This window comes from Fulmarus glacialis, unplaced genomic scaffold (genome assembly GCF_000690835.1).
Source record: "Fulmarus glacialis isolate BGI_N327 unplaced genomic scaffold, ASM69083v1 scaffold16451, whole genome shotgun sequence".
In the NCBI taxonomy this organism is placed as follows: Eukaryota; Metazoa; Chordata; class Aves; order Procellariiformes; family Procellariidae; genus Fulmarus; species Fulmarus glacialis.
The window spans coordinates 1-15,899 of NW_009193574.1; the positions used below are offsets into that span (position 1 = coordinate 1).

Here is a 15,899-nt window from a genome sequence, read left to right on the forward strand (position 1 = left end):
TGGGGCTGGGGCTGGGGCCGGGCCCGGGCCCCCTGCCATGCACTCATTACCTGCTGCGACCAGCAGAATTTAAAGCAGCTGAGACCTGCCTGCCTTTCCCACAGCAGGCACAAACTTGGATTTCACTGATTTTCACAGAGTAGCATAATGGTTTTTCAATCTCCTACCTCTCTGTTAAGCCTGACTGAAACTTGTCAATAAGCTGCGATGTTATGGAGGGTAGCCAAGAGAAGGCAAGTGGCTACAAACATGAAAATTTGATGCTGTTTCCTTTAGAAGCCAAGCTGGTTGTTTTAGTTTCTTTGAGTTTGGGGTTATATGAGTCACACTTTCTCAGTTTTCACAGTTCATGTGACTCCATTTCTCACTAGCGATCATGAATATTTTCATCATCCTTACATTTACTTATGCAAAAACCCCAGTTTATTATATATTACCTTTTAATAATGATGTATCTCCATTTTTATCATCATTAGCTTTTCTTTTATGTCCTCTCCAGGAAGAGCTTGTAGACAGTCCAACACCTGGTGGAGTGATTTAGCAGTACAAGATGGATGAAGAGTAGGTTTGGTAAATGTTAAAACTGCTAAAACCAGACTGGATGTTCCAGATCACCATATATTTCAACTGAGGTTTTGTGTCATTCATTAATAGGTATCATTGGAGGAGAGAACTTTAAAAATCAATTTCTAAAAGCATAACGCTCAAGAATCTAAGTTTTACTCTAGTTACCTGATAAAACCTACTGAAGAACTGTGATAAAATTGGTTTGAGCGAATATTCAGTTAGCAAATCCAGCAAGTCTATGGGATATAAAAGACATTTGCTGACATGAATTAGTAGTGACTGGGAAACATTGTGATCTAGAATCCACCTCGGTAAAGCAGACAGGCTATACCTCCATATGTAATCAATCTGGAGCAGCCCAGCAGTCCTTCAAACTTAAATTATTGTCTGATTCTAAGTGAGAGACTTTGAGCCTTAAACTAGAGTCCTGCAGAAGCACTTTGGAAAGGTTTTTCCAAGTGTGGACAGTGAATTACAGAACTGGAAAGTGATGAAATGATGCATGTTTGACCTACAGTTCATTGTACGTTTTGGACTGAAAGTGGTTTGCTTACCAAAGAAATGCAGCTGAAGTTTCCACTGCTTTACACTCAGTACAAAAGCTACAGTTATGGGTAGATAGCATTAAGCATCCACTTTGCCCATGCAGAAATACGTTTCTAGGATAGAAGACACCTGTTGATAGGTTAGATTTATCTCGGGCCAGTGCCTATGCAATGGGAGAAGGACTCAACACATTGTTTTCTGCAGTCTGTAATAGGGAGTCTGTCCATCACACTTGGGTAAACACAGGTCTTTTCTCACCTTTCCTGTTATATTAGCTCACATCTTCCCTCAATAAGAAAAGCCTGAGGTTGGCAGTGCAAGAGATGGCTGAGAGCTCAAGAACTTTTATTCAGTCTCCTTGGGTGGGGGTTGAACACTCTCCCCAGAAAGTGCTCTCAGCCCAGGTCTGTCGTGCAGGGGAGCACCAGGAGGAGATGCATGAGGAACAAGTACTGGGCTGGTACACCTTTGGGGTTGCAGGATCTTCTGTGTGCAGAACCACCCCCTTTTATTGGCTTTGAACTTGGCTTCTACATGCTTCAGGTGATGGTCTGTAGCTTTGGCATTAGAAGGATGGTAAACATTCAGTCTCCATTAACCCAATCTGTGCCACAAATAATATTTGCCTTCTTTATGCCATCTAAGTTGTCACTTTTCCAGGCTGAAGATCTCTCACCTCAAACAGGAGCTGTTCCAGATCTTTGATTAACCTTACTACCCTTTTCTAAAGATTTTCCAGTTCTCATTTATCCTTTTTGTTATTACAGGACCAGACCTACATGCTCTAATCCACGTGTGGATGATCCAGAGATTTACACAGTGGCACAATGTTCCTGTCTGATTCGCTCTCTTTTTTTTTCCTAATAATTTCTAATATTTAATTTGCCTCCTTCCCCACTACTGAGCTGATCTGTGCGTGAACTACCTACCATAATACCAAACCCTTACTCCTGAGTGACAGAAGTCAGTTCAGGTACAGCATTTCACCAATCCTGCAGCTAAAACATAAAAACAAAATCAAAATCTCCACTGACACAGCAACAGCAAGCCAGAAAGCTTCTTTTCTTTCTGGTTTCAAAATGAGACAGAATTTGTCATGTCCATTCCTTGATTTTACCAGAAGATGGTGGCACAGGGCTCCTTTTCCTACAATCCCCAGAACTTGAAGCTCTATACTTACAGTTCTACCTGCAGAAAGCATTGTAGCAGCATCACACTAAAAGCTTGTTTTCTCACAAGGATCTTACTACTCATATCTGGTATACTGAAATGTTAACATTTTACCAGCAGAATTTGCCCTATAGACCTTCTTCTCTTGGTGTAAAGGAATTGTTCTTATGCAAACAACTTTTAGAGTGACAAGTTCACCAGAGAATAAAAGTTGTCATTTTGGAATGAAGTGGCTACACAGAGAAACCTTTTGGCATTACATTATTTAAATTTAAATTGATGCCTTACATTATTTATCTTTCTGTTGCAGACATGGCCTTAAACAAGCACTAAGAAAATCCCTTATGTAGATATTTTGGAATAGTTCTTGAAGTTTTTTGCTCCCAAAGCCAGATAGAAAGCATTAGGGCTAAACTTTGCAAAGTTATCTTTTGTTATTATTTAATAGATTAATATTGTTGGCTATAGTGCAGAAGCAGAAGGCAGATCAGCTAGCTGAATTAATATATTCAATAAAATGAAGTTTATGACATGATTCCATAGTTTATATCTCTTTTCTTAAACGTGTCTTTGACATCGTAAGCTTTTGGGAAGTTGAGGATCCTCACAGGTCACCGAGACGGTTTAATGCGACAATTCTCTTCCCTGTTTCAATGGAGGCAAAAGAAGAGGCTGTGTCGTTGCCCTTAGCCTCTGCAGCTCACATTCCATCAGGTTAGCACAATCCCATTTCCATCAATGGCTTACATTAACATGCCTCCACAAGACACTTCAGTAAGCAGGCCGTACCTACATAGGCTTTCTGTCACGACTGCTGCACCCAACCTAGAAGCGGCTAGAAGGGCTGGAACATATTTGCCTCTATTTGATGCCTCTTCTCAGTCACCCTTGACACAACTGTGAATATGTCAAGACTGTGACACACAGCACAACGACAGGCATGGGCACGAGGTAGTAATCTCTGGCTGGGGCAACTGGGGCGCAAGATGTCTTAAAATTTCACCCATAAGATTTACCAGAAGGGTAGAGCTCAGACTTGAAAGATAGGAGATACAGGAACAGAAAAAAAAAATCAAGTTGTACATTCCAGTATCTGTCCCTTGAATATGTGAGATATGGTATGGCTTTTTTGATGGCTGAAGAGCCTGCATCTGTGTGAACAGCAAATCTAAATGAGGTCTAGGCATACGCTCTCTTTTGCATTCATTTGCATTTTAGGACCTACTTTTCATCACATCTTTCAACTCCTCTGTGCACAGATGTTTTCTCTTGCTCTGAGATTCTTTCCTGGCTGCAACCAAAGTTCTTGTGATGACTACAACACTTAGTGAATTACCTTATTCTATGTTTTTTTTCCTTTAAAACATTTTCCTTCCACAGACCATCTTCCACGTGGTCTGTGCTTCCTACAAGAGACATAGTAAACAATGTAGCAATTCCTTAAAAAGATATTTGCACAAGTCAGGCAAAGCCTTCTTCAGACTTTCCATATGAGCATCACATTGACATTAACAGAAGTTTTCCAATCACAAAGGATACGTTCTTGTTTAATAAAGTAATAAATCATAAGTATTTTGTTTCCAAATGACTTATGGAAAAGAAACTGAATGCAATCAAATATAAGAGAAAAAAAGACTCATTGGTATAAATCAGGCTAATTCACTTGTAATAAATTCATCTCCAGGGGTAGGATTGAACTGAAAAGCTACTTTCGTCATAGAAATTCTCTTTTACAAGAAGCCAGCAAAGTCATTTGCAGCAACATCAGTGCTGAGCTGAGCTTGTGTAAGTAGGGTATTAATCATACTGAAGGACATTGACATGAAATGAATGAATTATATTGTTTTCTTTAAAACTGTAAATCTGAGGAAAGCACAATTACCAAGTTATTTAAAAATGGATTCTCTCTTAAACCTGGGGCTGGGAACTTACAAAGAATATTTCCAGATCAATCTTTGCTGGCTAACAGTTTATAGGGAATGGATGATATCACCATTGCATACATGTTCTCAGTTTAAATCTAATGAAAGCAGCCCTGTGTAGGTAAGGGCAGAGGTGCAGTACCCAACAGGGAATGTTGGACGGATGGTATGATTAGGAGGATGTGCCACAGGACTTGGAGATACATAGCCCATGGTGGTCTTCATGCTCCTTTCCCTCCTGAGAATTTGCACTCATTCTAGCTCCCACTGCAGTGAATATTTAGAGTTTTCATTGAAATATTTGCATTTAAAAATGCTTGTATTTCTCTTGCACTTTTTTCTGCTGGGAAACTCTAGTGCCTCTGTGCTTTCGAGACAAGACTTGAATGCTGGATTAGGGAGTAACACTGCTATGAGCTTTTTTTTTTTTTTTTATACCTCCAAAAGCTACTTAGAGCCATGTCAAAGATGAGCTGGGTTGTGAGGCACAGAGACTGCCTTGTAGCTGCCATACAGGTACTCCTGGTTCTCAGAATCCACAGTCAAAACGCACCCTACTCAGGAACTATCATAATCAACTTGTTTTTAAGAGCTTTGTGATTCTGTGCTTGAAATGAGTGTGACTACAGGGAAAAAGCCTGCTGAATCTACTGAAACAATTAGAATAGGGTTGCCTCACATCTGGGTGAATTCCCATTTCCTTGAAATAGTAGCAGCGATCAGGGGCTGAACAGATGACACAGCTGTGGGGAGAGGGCTGGTGTGCCCATTCAAGGGCGAGTTCTCCAGATACCAGGGTTGGGGCTCAAATCACATAGCTGGGAATAAGAAAGGAAAGTCTAAAGTACTGGCAGCATCTGAATAGCAGGGCTTACGGGAGCAACCGGTGCTTCTGTGATTATCTGATTGCTTTGTGCCTTTTGGCATTGAGTCAGCTCCTTTCCTTACTGATGGAAGTTAAAATGCATTGAATGCATACTGCTTTAGTCCTGAAATCCCACTTCTTCGTGGTTTGTGACAACATACTACATGGACTCTGTCATGGGGCAAAGCAAACAGAGCTTTACTGACAGATAAACAAGGTCAGACAGAACAAACTTAGTCTCCCACATGGCTCAGAGGCTGCCAAGAGAAGCCTGGCACTCAGATCTGCTGGGGTACAACTAGGCTGCCCTTCAGGGATCCATCCCAGTGGGTCCATCTTCCGTTGCAGGGGTTCTCAGCTGAGATATGCTCTCTTTAGGTAAGTCCTTTTCCTCAGAGCTTCCTGTAAGTATGTCAGGTCAGGGCTAACAGTCTCACAGCAGGTCATTTATCTTGGATGGTTATGGTAGGGGGTCACATACTGCACTGTAAGCTGTATTGTCCCCTTCTGCTGACTGTTGCTGCAGGAAGCCGAGTGGACAACACTTCACAGGGTATAAAGAAGCTCTAGTTCTCTTTCAGGGCTTAGTTTGGATCCAGCTGTCCCATAGACTGAGAGAATGCATGTGTGGGATTAACCTGTCCTAATCAGATCTAGTTTTGTTGTAGTGGAAGATTGAAGGGTGTTAATAAAATCACCTGCAGACGAATGAAATACACCATAAAATACAGACAAAATGAATACACAGTACATAAATGAAAATTTTAGCTTATGTCTATCAGAATCCTTCCTTTCCTTCTCTACCATTAATACAACTAGATAGCATGAAGAGCAACATTCCCGATCACACACTAAGACAGACAAAAGCAACACGGACAAATAATGAAAGGCAGACCAACACAATTTTCCTGGAATTAGGAACAAAAAATTAGGAATTAGGACAAAATGCCCCCTGTCTCCACAAAAACTTTGCAGAATTCTCCAGTTCTTAAAGAACATCATCAGAACTATGCTGAGAGTAGCATCAGCCAGGTATATTTAGCCCCCTGCTCTATCGATCTCCATACTGTGAACTATAGGCATTTTTGTGCCTTCCACGTATGTGGGGCACAAGACTAGATTTTTTTCCTGTCCTCTCCCCATCCTCCCCTTCCAGAGAGATTTGGGATGATCCCTCTTCCCACTCTGGGTCCCTGCCACAGCTCAGGCCAACCTGCTGGTCTGGAGCATGAAGTTCCTCAACTGGAGGACAACTGTGGTAATGCCCCACGTCCTGGTAGATACCTCCCAAGCCCATCCAGCATTGAAAGGTGCCCTGTTTGATACTTTTGCCAGGAGCAGTCACTCCTCACACTCCAGTGTGAAAACTCTTAGTGCAGCTCTCCTGCGGTTCCTTGCCTCCACTCAAAAGCAAAGGCCTGGGAGGTAGATGGGGCAGGAAGTTGCTCCATGTGTTATTTCCCGTAGCCTCTGCTCTGTCCTAGCAACAGTGAGATTTTTCCTAACCTCTTTACCTTTAGCAATAGTCCGAGAACCTGTTTTTCTGCCACCCCACTCTGATAAAAATCTCACCATGCTACCTTCTAATCAGTACTGGTGCACCGCTTTATCAGGGTGGGATCTCACTGGAGCTGCTCCCAGCTCTTGTTGAGTTCATACAGCCACCTCAGAGCAGGCTGTCTCATACCACAGCAAGTTATCATTGATCTCAACTCTGTAAAAGCCGCTGCTTTGCACAGAGGCACGGTATCTCCCAGTCCACTGGGTGATGATATCTTGCCCCAGCAGAAGCAATAGCTCAGGGCTTCCACTGAGTTCTTGCTGCTTGGAGCAAAGGGACTCATACAAGGCAGCAGGCTCTAAGCCCCCTGAGTCAGAAGCATAGCCCCCTGTACACTACCCATGCTACAAGCACAGATGGGTCTCAATAAAGCACTTCTGTGCAGGTGGACCAAGTTTGGGAGAACAGGTCAGAAGACCAGAGAGATGTCAGGTAGGGAGCTTGTTTATTGATTTGGGGCTTGCATCGCCTTCCAGTGCTCACAGCACATTGCCAGGACCACTGTGGAAACAAGAAATGTACATTCAGGAGCATCATCTTCCCAGCAACAGGGACTAAACTCCACTTGCAAAAAATTTATCCAGGGTCAATATGCAACGGCAGGGTCAAAGCAGTGCAGTGGGAGAGCAGCTGTCAAAGCAGAAGTCAGTCTCTCCTTGAGGCAGCAGCTGCGTGATAAAGGGTTTGTTATAGACTTCAGCAAGGCTGAGCACTGGGCCCCAGTGCTCCACTCTAGTAAGTGTGAGTGATCTGCAGACCCACAACAGCACGAGAGTGTTTATGTATTTCTTGAAAACAGGTTTGACCCAAGTAGGCACATAAGGAGAAAATGCAAAGAATTGCCATCTCCATATGAGAAAAGTTGGACTCATTTAACAGACTTTAAAACATATTTTACAGACACCCTGCTATGTTAATAAGAGTGACTGAAAGTTTTCGTTGACTTTAAAAGATTTGTAATGGAATAGGAAGAGACTGGAGACACTGACAGTCAGTCTATAAATGATGGATAAATGACAGTGCTTATTTTATTCATCAGCCATAGCAATAATTTGTGGATGACATTGTAGCAGGACAATTCTTTGACAGTTTATGCCTCGTGTCACTGTCTCTCAAAGTTTTTTACTGACCCTGTGGACTGCAAAAAGACACTTACAGTGAGTTGTACAGCAGAATAAGTCTATTGTCTTAGGGATTTTCTCTTTTTTGTCAATGTTTTTTTTAAGATGTCCTAGGCAAAGAGTTGGAACATGTGAGAAAGAACAGGTTGGTTGAGGGCAAACAACAATGACCTAGGCAGCAAAGAGCTGTGGTAGGAAGAAAGGACTCTGTAAGGACTGGCTCAGGCAAACAGCCTGATCATCAGCAAGTCCCGGAAAAGACAGAATAGAATTGCAGGGGACTTATTACCTTTTGGGATAAAGCTTTTGGTGAGTAACCCAGAACTGAAAGCAGGCTGGACAAAACCGCTTAGCAGAGAGAATACACTTGTAAAAATAACAGCAGACCTTACAAAAAACAGTCTTCCATGGAAAATCTAGAAAATGTGTTAATAACTTGAATTACTCAGCTGGGGAAAATGTTACATTTTAAAACTGTCAGTCTTTTGGGGGTTTTTTACAATTTTTTGCTTATTAGTTTGATAAGGAAATTCCTCATTTACTTCTGAATATCCCTCAACCAGAGAGTAGTTAGTAGCACTAACTAGCCCACATGTGCGAACACTGTAGCTGTTATAACTCATGCCGAAAACCAGCATGCCCAATAACTCAGCAATTACTTCTTAGTAGGATCCACAATTTTCCCCATGAAAAGTGTGGTGCCGGTTGCTTTGTCAGAAATCAATATAATGAAGGGCCTGTTGAATTTGATGGTAACAGAAGGATGGAAATCTCTGGTAAGGATTACAGCTGTGGCTCCTGCAGCCTCAGTTCCAGCCTCATCAACTTCCAGCAGGGCCTTGTGAATTGCCTGCAGGGAAAAGGAGCAGACGCTGTGGTTTATATATGGGCCAGCAAGCAGGCGGTGAAGATACATGCCCTTCTTATGGAATGTTTAGGAGAAGAAAGGAGTGATAAAACACAGTAAACCAAACTTTCTTGTATGTTAAATCTCCAACAGCCTGCAATAGGAGTGTTTTCCATGTCAGGACCGAACGGGGAGGACCAAAAAGAAAAATGGACGCCCTGTAGATGCAGCCTCACCAGTGCTGAGTAGAGGGCAGTCCATGCACCAGCTCGTTTATTTTCTTAGATGGTTTGGACTTCCACTAGCAACACTTTCTCTGTTATTCCAAGGTTAATGGAAGACTGCTATTTAAATGCTAATACAGGGGCAGTATTTGGCATCTTTGCCACATTAAATTGTAGCTTAAAATGACATGGTGAAATTCTGCTACTGCAAACTGGAAGTTTCCTGGAAACTTTGAGAATATGAAAAAATAAGGTACTAATCAACACAAATATCATAACATAGTCCTCATTTATAATTTGCTTGACACAATCACATGTAAACAATCATATTCCTGTGCTAAGAAATAATTTAAAATCTTGTCCAGCTTTTCCATGTACTTAGTATCCAGCCTATTAATAGCAATATTAAAATAATACAAAGGTGGGACAGCAGACCCTCTCTGTAGAAAAGCACAATTACTAAGCAAGCCCCTACATGTCATTGTGAGTTTTACTTATAACTTCAGTAGGACAAGGAGGAAAGCAAGTCTTTAAAAAACCCAGATATAATTGATCAGAGCAACCAACCACCACCCCATCACCAGCTCTATCTGTTCACTTACTTGTGAAACCTGAAGATTACGGCTGCCACTGATTCCAGACAGATCAGCATTACTAGAGAATACTTCAGTAATGCCCATTTCCTTGAAAAGGTTTTTAACATCATAAGACCCACTAATAGAAATCTTTGGTAACTGCAGATCTAATCTCCTGTTGAACAAAGAAAACAAAACAGCCGTGAAGCATTGTAGCCTTGTTTCATCCAGCAGGCTGGATAGTATGCAATTCAGTGATGCTTGAAAGCAGTCTTTGGATTGCTAATTTGTTTGATGGTAACATTTGTATTCCCTAAGCAATTTTGGCATCCAGAGAGATGCGCCATCTTCTTGTACCTACATTCTCTCTTTGATTTTGGAAAAAGAAACTAATTTCTTCATTGCCACTCTTTCATCCCAGTGCCATATACACAGCTAGTAGAGTTTTGTGGCTAAAGGGCTACAGAGAGCAGACCGACTGTGGAAAGGCTAAAAGGGAAAAGGAGGATACAATCTAAGACATCGTGAAGCAAATTAATTATGTTAGCACCATGAAAGAAGAGGTATGGTAGCCAAAAGGTAGCCAAGCAAGTCCTGAGGCAGTTGTTGCAATTCTGTGTCCCCTTCTGTCAGGTCAGAGAGCCTGCAGCTGCTTATCGATTATGCTCTGCTCTGACTCATCTTGGGAATCGCTTAAAACCCCGCTTTATGAAATCAGGGCGTTATATCCAGGAGGAGGCAATCTGAAATGTTTTCTCTTAAAAATAATGATGTGTCCTCAGATATAGTAATCCATCTACCTAGAGTTACCTGGTCGCAAGTTTGTTATCCCATTTACAAATAGTTTCCTTCGAGAGAGCATCTTCCACTTGCTTCATCTTTCCATCATCAGGCAGAATGAGCAATGCTCGTGCAGTGCCCTGGTAAGGCAGTTCTACCACCTCACAAGAGAGATCCTGGTCGTAGTAACTGTCATAGTTACTGTCACGCTGCATCATGTTGACTTTAACAGATGCATTTGTGTTCACAAAAAAATCATCCTCGTATGTACGCAAAGGATCAAAAGACTTTTCCCAGGCAGCTAATGGGGCAAAAGAGAAGATGTTGCACTCAAACATGTGAAGATCGTAAAAAATGGCTAATATAAATCAGACCAACCTAAATGTTAGGACGCTGGAGGGCTGTTTATGGGAGAAGAAGGTCACTAAATCACTTCAACCTCCTGCATAACACACAATAAAGCGTTTTAGCTGTGCAGTAAGTTCAGCATCGTTAGTGTGAGTAAATCCTGTCATGCTGAAAAACAACCAAAGATTGACGAGGACCAATTGAAAGAGTCCTCCTTCTATTGTAGCCATATGTTCCCATCACTTGTGCCTTTTATGTTATTTAAATTCAACCATTTAAACATTCAGCCACAGGATCTCGTTATGCCTTTCCTGTTAGGCCTGCATGCTGGCCTATGCAAGCTGACTGCACCCAACCTGGTGAGGAATTCATCAGCAGAATAAAGGATCCTAACATCCAAGCAGGGGTCTGGAAGCACGGGCTCTCAAAATGCTATGTCCCAAGTTTTCATGCAGTGCACCTAGTAGATCTACCATAATACTGGGGACCCTGGAAGTGCAAGGATGTCAATCCACTAAGTTTGACTGGCACATACAGTCAGCATAGAGATCTTGGAAACATTTTTAGTCATTATGCCCTCAGACCAGCAAGACTGCATGTCTATAAGGCAGTCCACTAGAGTGGGAATCCTCTGTCCACAGCTTTCAGGCAAACTGGGCCAAAATCAAGCAATCAATATTTCTCAACAAAACAGATATCCTGCTTTTGGCCAGATCTAACCTTTACTTTGAAGGTCCTGCACAGTTTAGCTCTTTCCTAAATAGTCACTCTGCTAATAAATTATCAAGGGTTCCCTACAATTTTTGTTTTGCATCAAATTAATCTATTGGAATATTATGTTAAATATCTTACCTTTAAAATAAATGTAGTTAACAAGAACCAATACAGTACTTGGACCAAGACGATGAATTAATTCAGGAATTTTCCCCTTGGTTTTCTCCTCTACATATTTATTGATTTGCTTCTTAGCTTCTTCTTGTTTATGGAAATTGCTAGAAAAAAATTCCGCATCATAAAATTGTTTGGTATTTTGTAAAAATGTCTCCTGTGGTTCATACCCAATAGCTGTAAAAAGGGCATTCCCTATAGTTAATGTGATGTTAACATCAGTACAGTTCAGTACTGCTAAAACTTTATGAAAACTTTCATGTATATCATGTATACGAGTCTCAGTCAGACGGTCAAAGCCCAGTCCTTCAAAAATTTGAGACAGGGTGGTTGACTTTGCACCAACAGCCAGCACGGTAAAGGCAGTGGAGATGCTCATGGGAGAAAAGAAAACGTTTTTATCAGCTTCTTTTGATATAGCCTGCTTGTAAAATCTAAATACAAAATCTGCATAGTTAGAGCCTTGCTTGTCACAGTTATGTGTTAATAAATTTTTTGTTCCATCGTGCAGATTAGTATTATTGACTTCATGGCAAATGTCTTCATGGTGGCAATGGGCAACAGCACAAAGAACAGCAAGGAGTAAACACAGGCACAGGAGATACTTCATCTTCTTTTCAAATTATTCTGTCACAAAATAAACAGTCATTAGATGAGCAGATGGTAATGATGAGCTTGGTAGTAAGAAATAATGAATAGTTTGTTAGCATAAATATTATATAGTGTAACTGTAAAGATCTAATGTACATAGGATATTTAAAGTGCCCATGGACACTATGTCAAATGTCATTAATAAATTAAACCAAATTATAAATTAAAATGTCAGACAGGCATAATAAAACCATAATATTCCATTGTAACTGCCCTGAAAAGGCAATTCTCTTCTTCATTGGCAATGAAAGTATAGCACCAAAGTCCATAATAATCTCTATTAACAATGACATTATCTTCCCTGGATCATTGTCTCCTATAGGGTACATTTAAACAAACAAGTTACCATGAGGTAAGACAGGGTGTGGGTTTCAAAGACTTCAAATACTCCACAGTACCTGCCCAAACGCAATTTGGTAAATGTGAGGCAGCTCACTTCTCTCTGGAAGTGGGATAAATTCCCTCACTTTCATCAGGGCAGCAGCACATGGACAGATGGCTACCATGGACTACCTGGTGCTTATTAAATTCACACCCCTGTTTACTTCATGGTTACTTACTCATATGGCCAGACATTGGCCACAGCTGATAAATGATGGATGAAAGTAATCTACATAACCTCTAAGGCAAAATTCAAGACAAAAGCCTGGAGCATCCTGTGCCATGCAGGAGGGAACTCAGAAGTGGGCTTAAAGACACGTGGGAAGCAGCAGGTTTGCACCTGCTGCAGATAATGAGGTGCATGCTTGGAACGAAGGGACCCTCCTTTCGGGGGGCTGCAACAAGTGTTTGTAACTTGTTAAATGGTGGTTTGCCCCTCACCATGGGTTAACCTGCATGGGATGTGTGGCTCGCTTTAGAGACACAGGAATGACCTGGGTCCAAGAGGAAAAGAGGAGCACAGATCCCATTTGGAAATCAAAGGACACTCAGATTAATCCCCTTGGAGATGACAAGTTTCTTCTTTATGCTTGTTCTCCTAATGCTGACATGATACACTTCACATGGGCCTCCTGCCCTCCACAGGAGCTGGAACAAGTCTCTGGTTTACTGAATTCAGTTCCCTGCTATTCTGGGGAGGCATCTCATGTAAACCCTCTTCAGAAACATAACAAGCTATCTGTGAAAATAAGCTTTTTGCCCTCATAGCTTCTACGTGAAAACATTACTGTTATGGCTCCTCTTCTGGTTTCCAGCCAACACAGCCTGTTTGTATCCTTCTCTTCCAGGAATGCATTTTCCCATGTCTTGCCAAGGTGAAGTTCTCTTGGCCCTGTATTCATTCCCCGATGTGAAAGATGACTGTATCTACTATCTAAACAAGATTTAGATAGAGTTCTGAGGGCAACCCAAGTTCCAAGATTCTTGGTGATTAACCAATTGCTTTATTTTTTTATTGATATGGTGGTCTTTCTTCTTTTTATAGCAAACGTATACACTAACTGTGTGTTCTCATATTTGCTAGGATCTGAGTGTGCTGAGTATAGTAGATCTGAGTACACTAGGATCTGAGAGCAGACAGTAACTCCTGCGGTGACCTGCAGTAAGAAGTGGTGACACTAAATTTTAATTTCCTTAAACCAAAAGATGGAGTATGGCCCTAGATGGGAATATGATTCAACTATTTGCATCTCTTTTAAGCAGAACTCTCCCTCTTCCTCCCAGACAAAAAAAAAAAAACCCTTATGTACTGCAGACAAATGAAGCAGTCACATAATACAGAGGGTGTTTCAAAAATACTTGCTGTTTAACATTTCACAGATTGTTTTTCTCTAGTTATTTGAGATGTTGCACACTTAAATGAAAAAGAGGATAGTTTTTGTCTGTTCATGATCACTTCCTTTGTCCAAACAGAGCTTAGCCTAAATTTCAAAGAATTTCTGAAGCAAAGAATATGGTTTTTCTGCAGCAAGCTTCTATTAGGCATGGCTCTGTTTTTAACTTCTACTATAACAGATCAGTTAAAAACATTTCTTAGTATCACAGCTCTCTACAGAAATATTAAAGAAGTACTTCTACCAGAAGCTGGAAAACACTGAATATTGTCATCAAGTTTTCTCCACATACACACTTTCCCCTTTAGAGATGTTAATCACATTAATGTCAACATTTCGAAATTAGAAAATTTCAGCCACAAATATTTTTTTGTTACCATTTCAAAGCTGAAGAAACTGGAAAGGCTTTATTAAATCTGGGCTGTATTTTTTAGATGCAAATTGTAAATTCAGAAAATAATTCTCTGCCAAACCACAGATTAGTTTGTCTATGGGAATAAAAGGGGTAATTAAATTTAAATTGTGGCCTTCCACCTGCCCCCTACACTTACCCCTGTCCTAATTAGAGAGCCTGGTCTTAGCAATTCAATGGTTGTTTTATACATTAAGTCAACAGAAGAGTTTATAAATTGGATCTGGTTGTTCAGTCACTAGTGGGATTATGATAATTTTGAGTCACTGTGAAAGCTGTTTCCAACCTAAAAGGTGATTTCATCAGTATTCTGCTTTAACAACTACTTAATAAGTCCCCATGACTTCAAAGGTTATTTTATTCTAATTTCAGGCTAAGCATATTCCCACAGAACACCAGGTCCCACTGGTCTCTTGCATGTTCGCTTGATTTATATTTCATGGCAACATCCGCACACAACCAAGTCACAAGCAGACAAGGAAATTAACCTAGCCTGAAAATTCCACCAACCGCAGAAAGCATCATTTGCAAGTCTCTAAGAAAAATGCATGTGCAGTACTTACAAAATCAGAAGCCCTGCTGCATTCAGCTGACCATGCTGTTCTCCACACTGTTACTTATACTGCTACATCATCTTCTGCTTAATTTCCACTGTTAAACATTAAACAGACCTGATAAAAATTAGAGCCAACCAAAAAAAAGGAGGAAACAGCAAATATTGATGAAATAGGGTTTCTGAGGATCATCTCCACAATTCAGCCGATGGAGCTGACAATCTTCAGCCGTTTGAACAGCAGCTGTGACTTTCTGTCTGTTGCCTCTGACCATGTGGAGGAGCTTAGCGCAAACATTGTGTAATTAGGACCCTACTGGAAACCAGGAGGTTGTGCCTGGAACCACTGGAAACAGATGCTAACTCTTGGTGCCAGAAGTCAGACTTTCTGTGCTGTGCTGAAGCACACATGGAGCTGACAGCCACACAACACAGCAGCTCAGCACTCTTCCAAAGTCTGACCAGAGCCAAATCTTCCTCCTGATCCTCAGGCCGAATATGGGCTCTGAATTAATTGCCTGTACCTTCTCAATCTGACTGTAATTGCATGCCATTGATAGGGATGGATATGTGATAGACATGTTTCCCTGATGGGTTTCCTACTCTGCCTGATGTGGTCCCTTCATATATCTCAGTTCTGTGTGCATCTGAGTTACTGCCTCAGGCAGGTGGTGGGAATACAAGTAGCAAGCTGTTTTCTCTACTCCCACACATGCACATACTGCGTGTGTGCACTCACTTCTCCTTCTCCTTGTCCCTCTCGTACAAATTTATTGTTGGAATGAAAAAAGTACTGCTTGTTTCTATTAAGTTTTTCCAATAGGAATAAAATGCTAGTGGATCACGCTGACTGAATTTTTCCAGTTAACAACAAATACCATGATTGAGCAGTGACGTGAAATACATTTCCCCATTCGTGATGACTCTTTTTCCTTTGTACTTGTTTACTCACATGTGTAATTTTGTCATTACAAACATAGATAAACATGGAGACAGAACATAGATAAACCTTGTCTTGACACTCCCCTTCTTTGTTTTCTTCTTTGTTTCTTTTTCCCTTTTCCTTTTTACTGTTCCTTCTAGTTCTGGCTGTA

General features: G+C 41.1%; 1 protein-coding gene across 1 annotated transcript; it reads right to left on the minus strand.

Moving 5' to 3' along the window:
- Positions 1-8,407: 8,407 nt before the first annotated feature.
- LOC104070336 (serine protease inhibitor 2.1-like) lies at positions 8,408-12,024 on the minus strand. The gene is made up of 4 exons (XM_009587499.1): positions 11,379-12,024; positions 10,209-10,479; positions 9,426-9,573; positions 8,408-8,602 (listed from the first exon to the last, which is right to left on the minus strand). The coding sequence occupies exons 1-4, from the start codon at positions 12,022-12,024 to the stop codon at positions 8,408-8,410; spliced, it is 1,260 nt and encodes a 419-aa protein (XP_009585794.1).
- Between the last annotated feature and the right edge of the window lie 3,875 nt (positions 12,025-15,899).

Excerpts from the sequence above, each read along its gene's own strand:
- LOC104070336 (XM_009587499.1), bottom strand. The coding sequence starts at position 12,024 with ATGAAGTATCTCCTGTGCCTGTGTTTACTCCTTGCTGTTCTTTGTGCT. Across the intron at positions 9,574-10,208 it reads GATAACAAACTTGCGACCAG|GAGATTAGATCTGCAGTTAC; the intron begins GTAACTCTAGGT and ends TTTGTTCAACAG. Across the intron at positions 8,603-9,425 it reads GTAATCTTCAGGTTTCACAA|GCAATTCACAAGGCCCTGCT; the intron begins GTAAGTGAACAG and ends TTTTCCCTGCAG.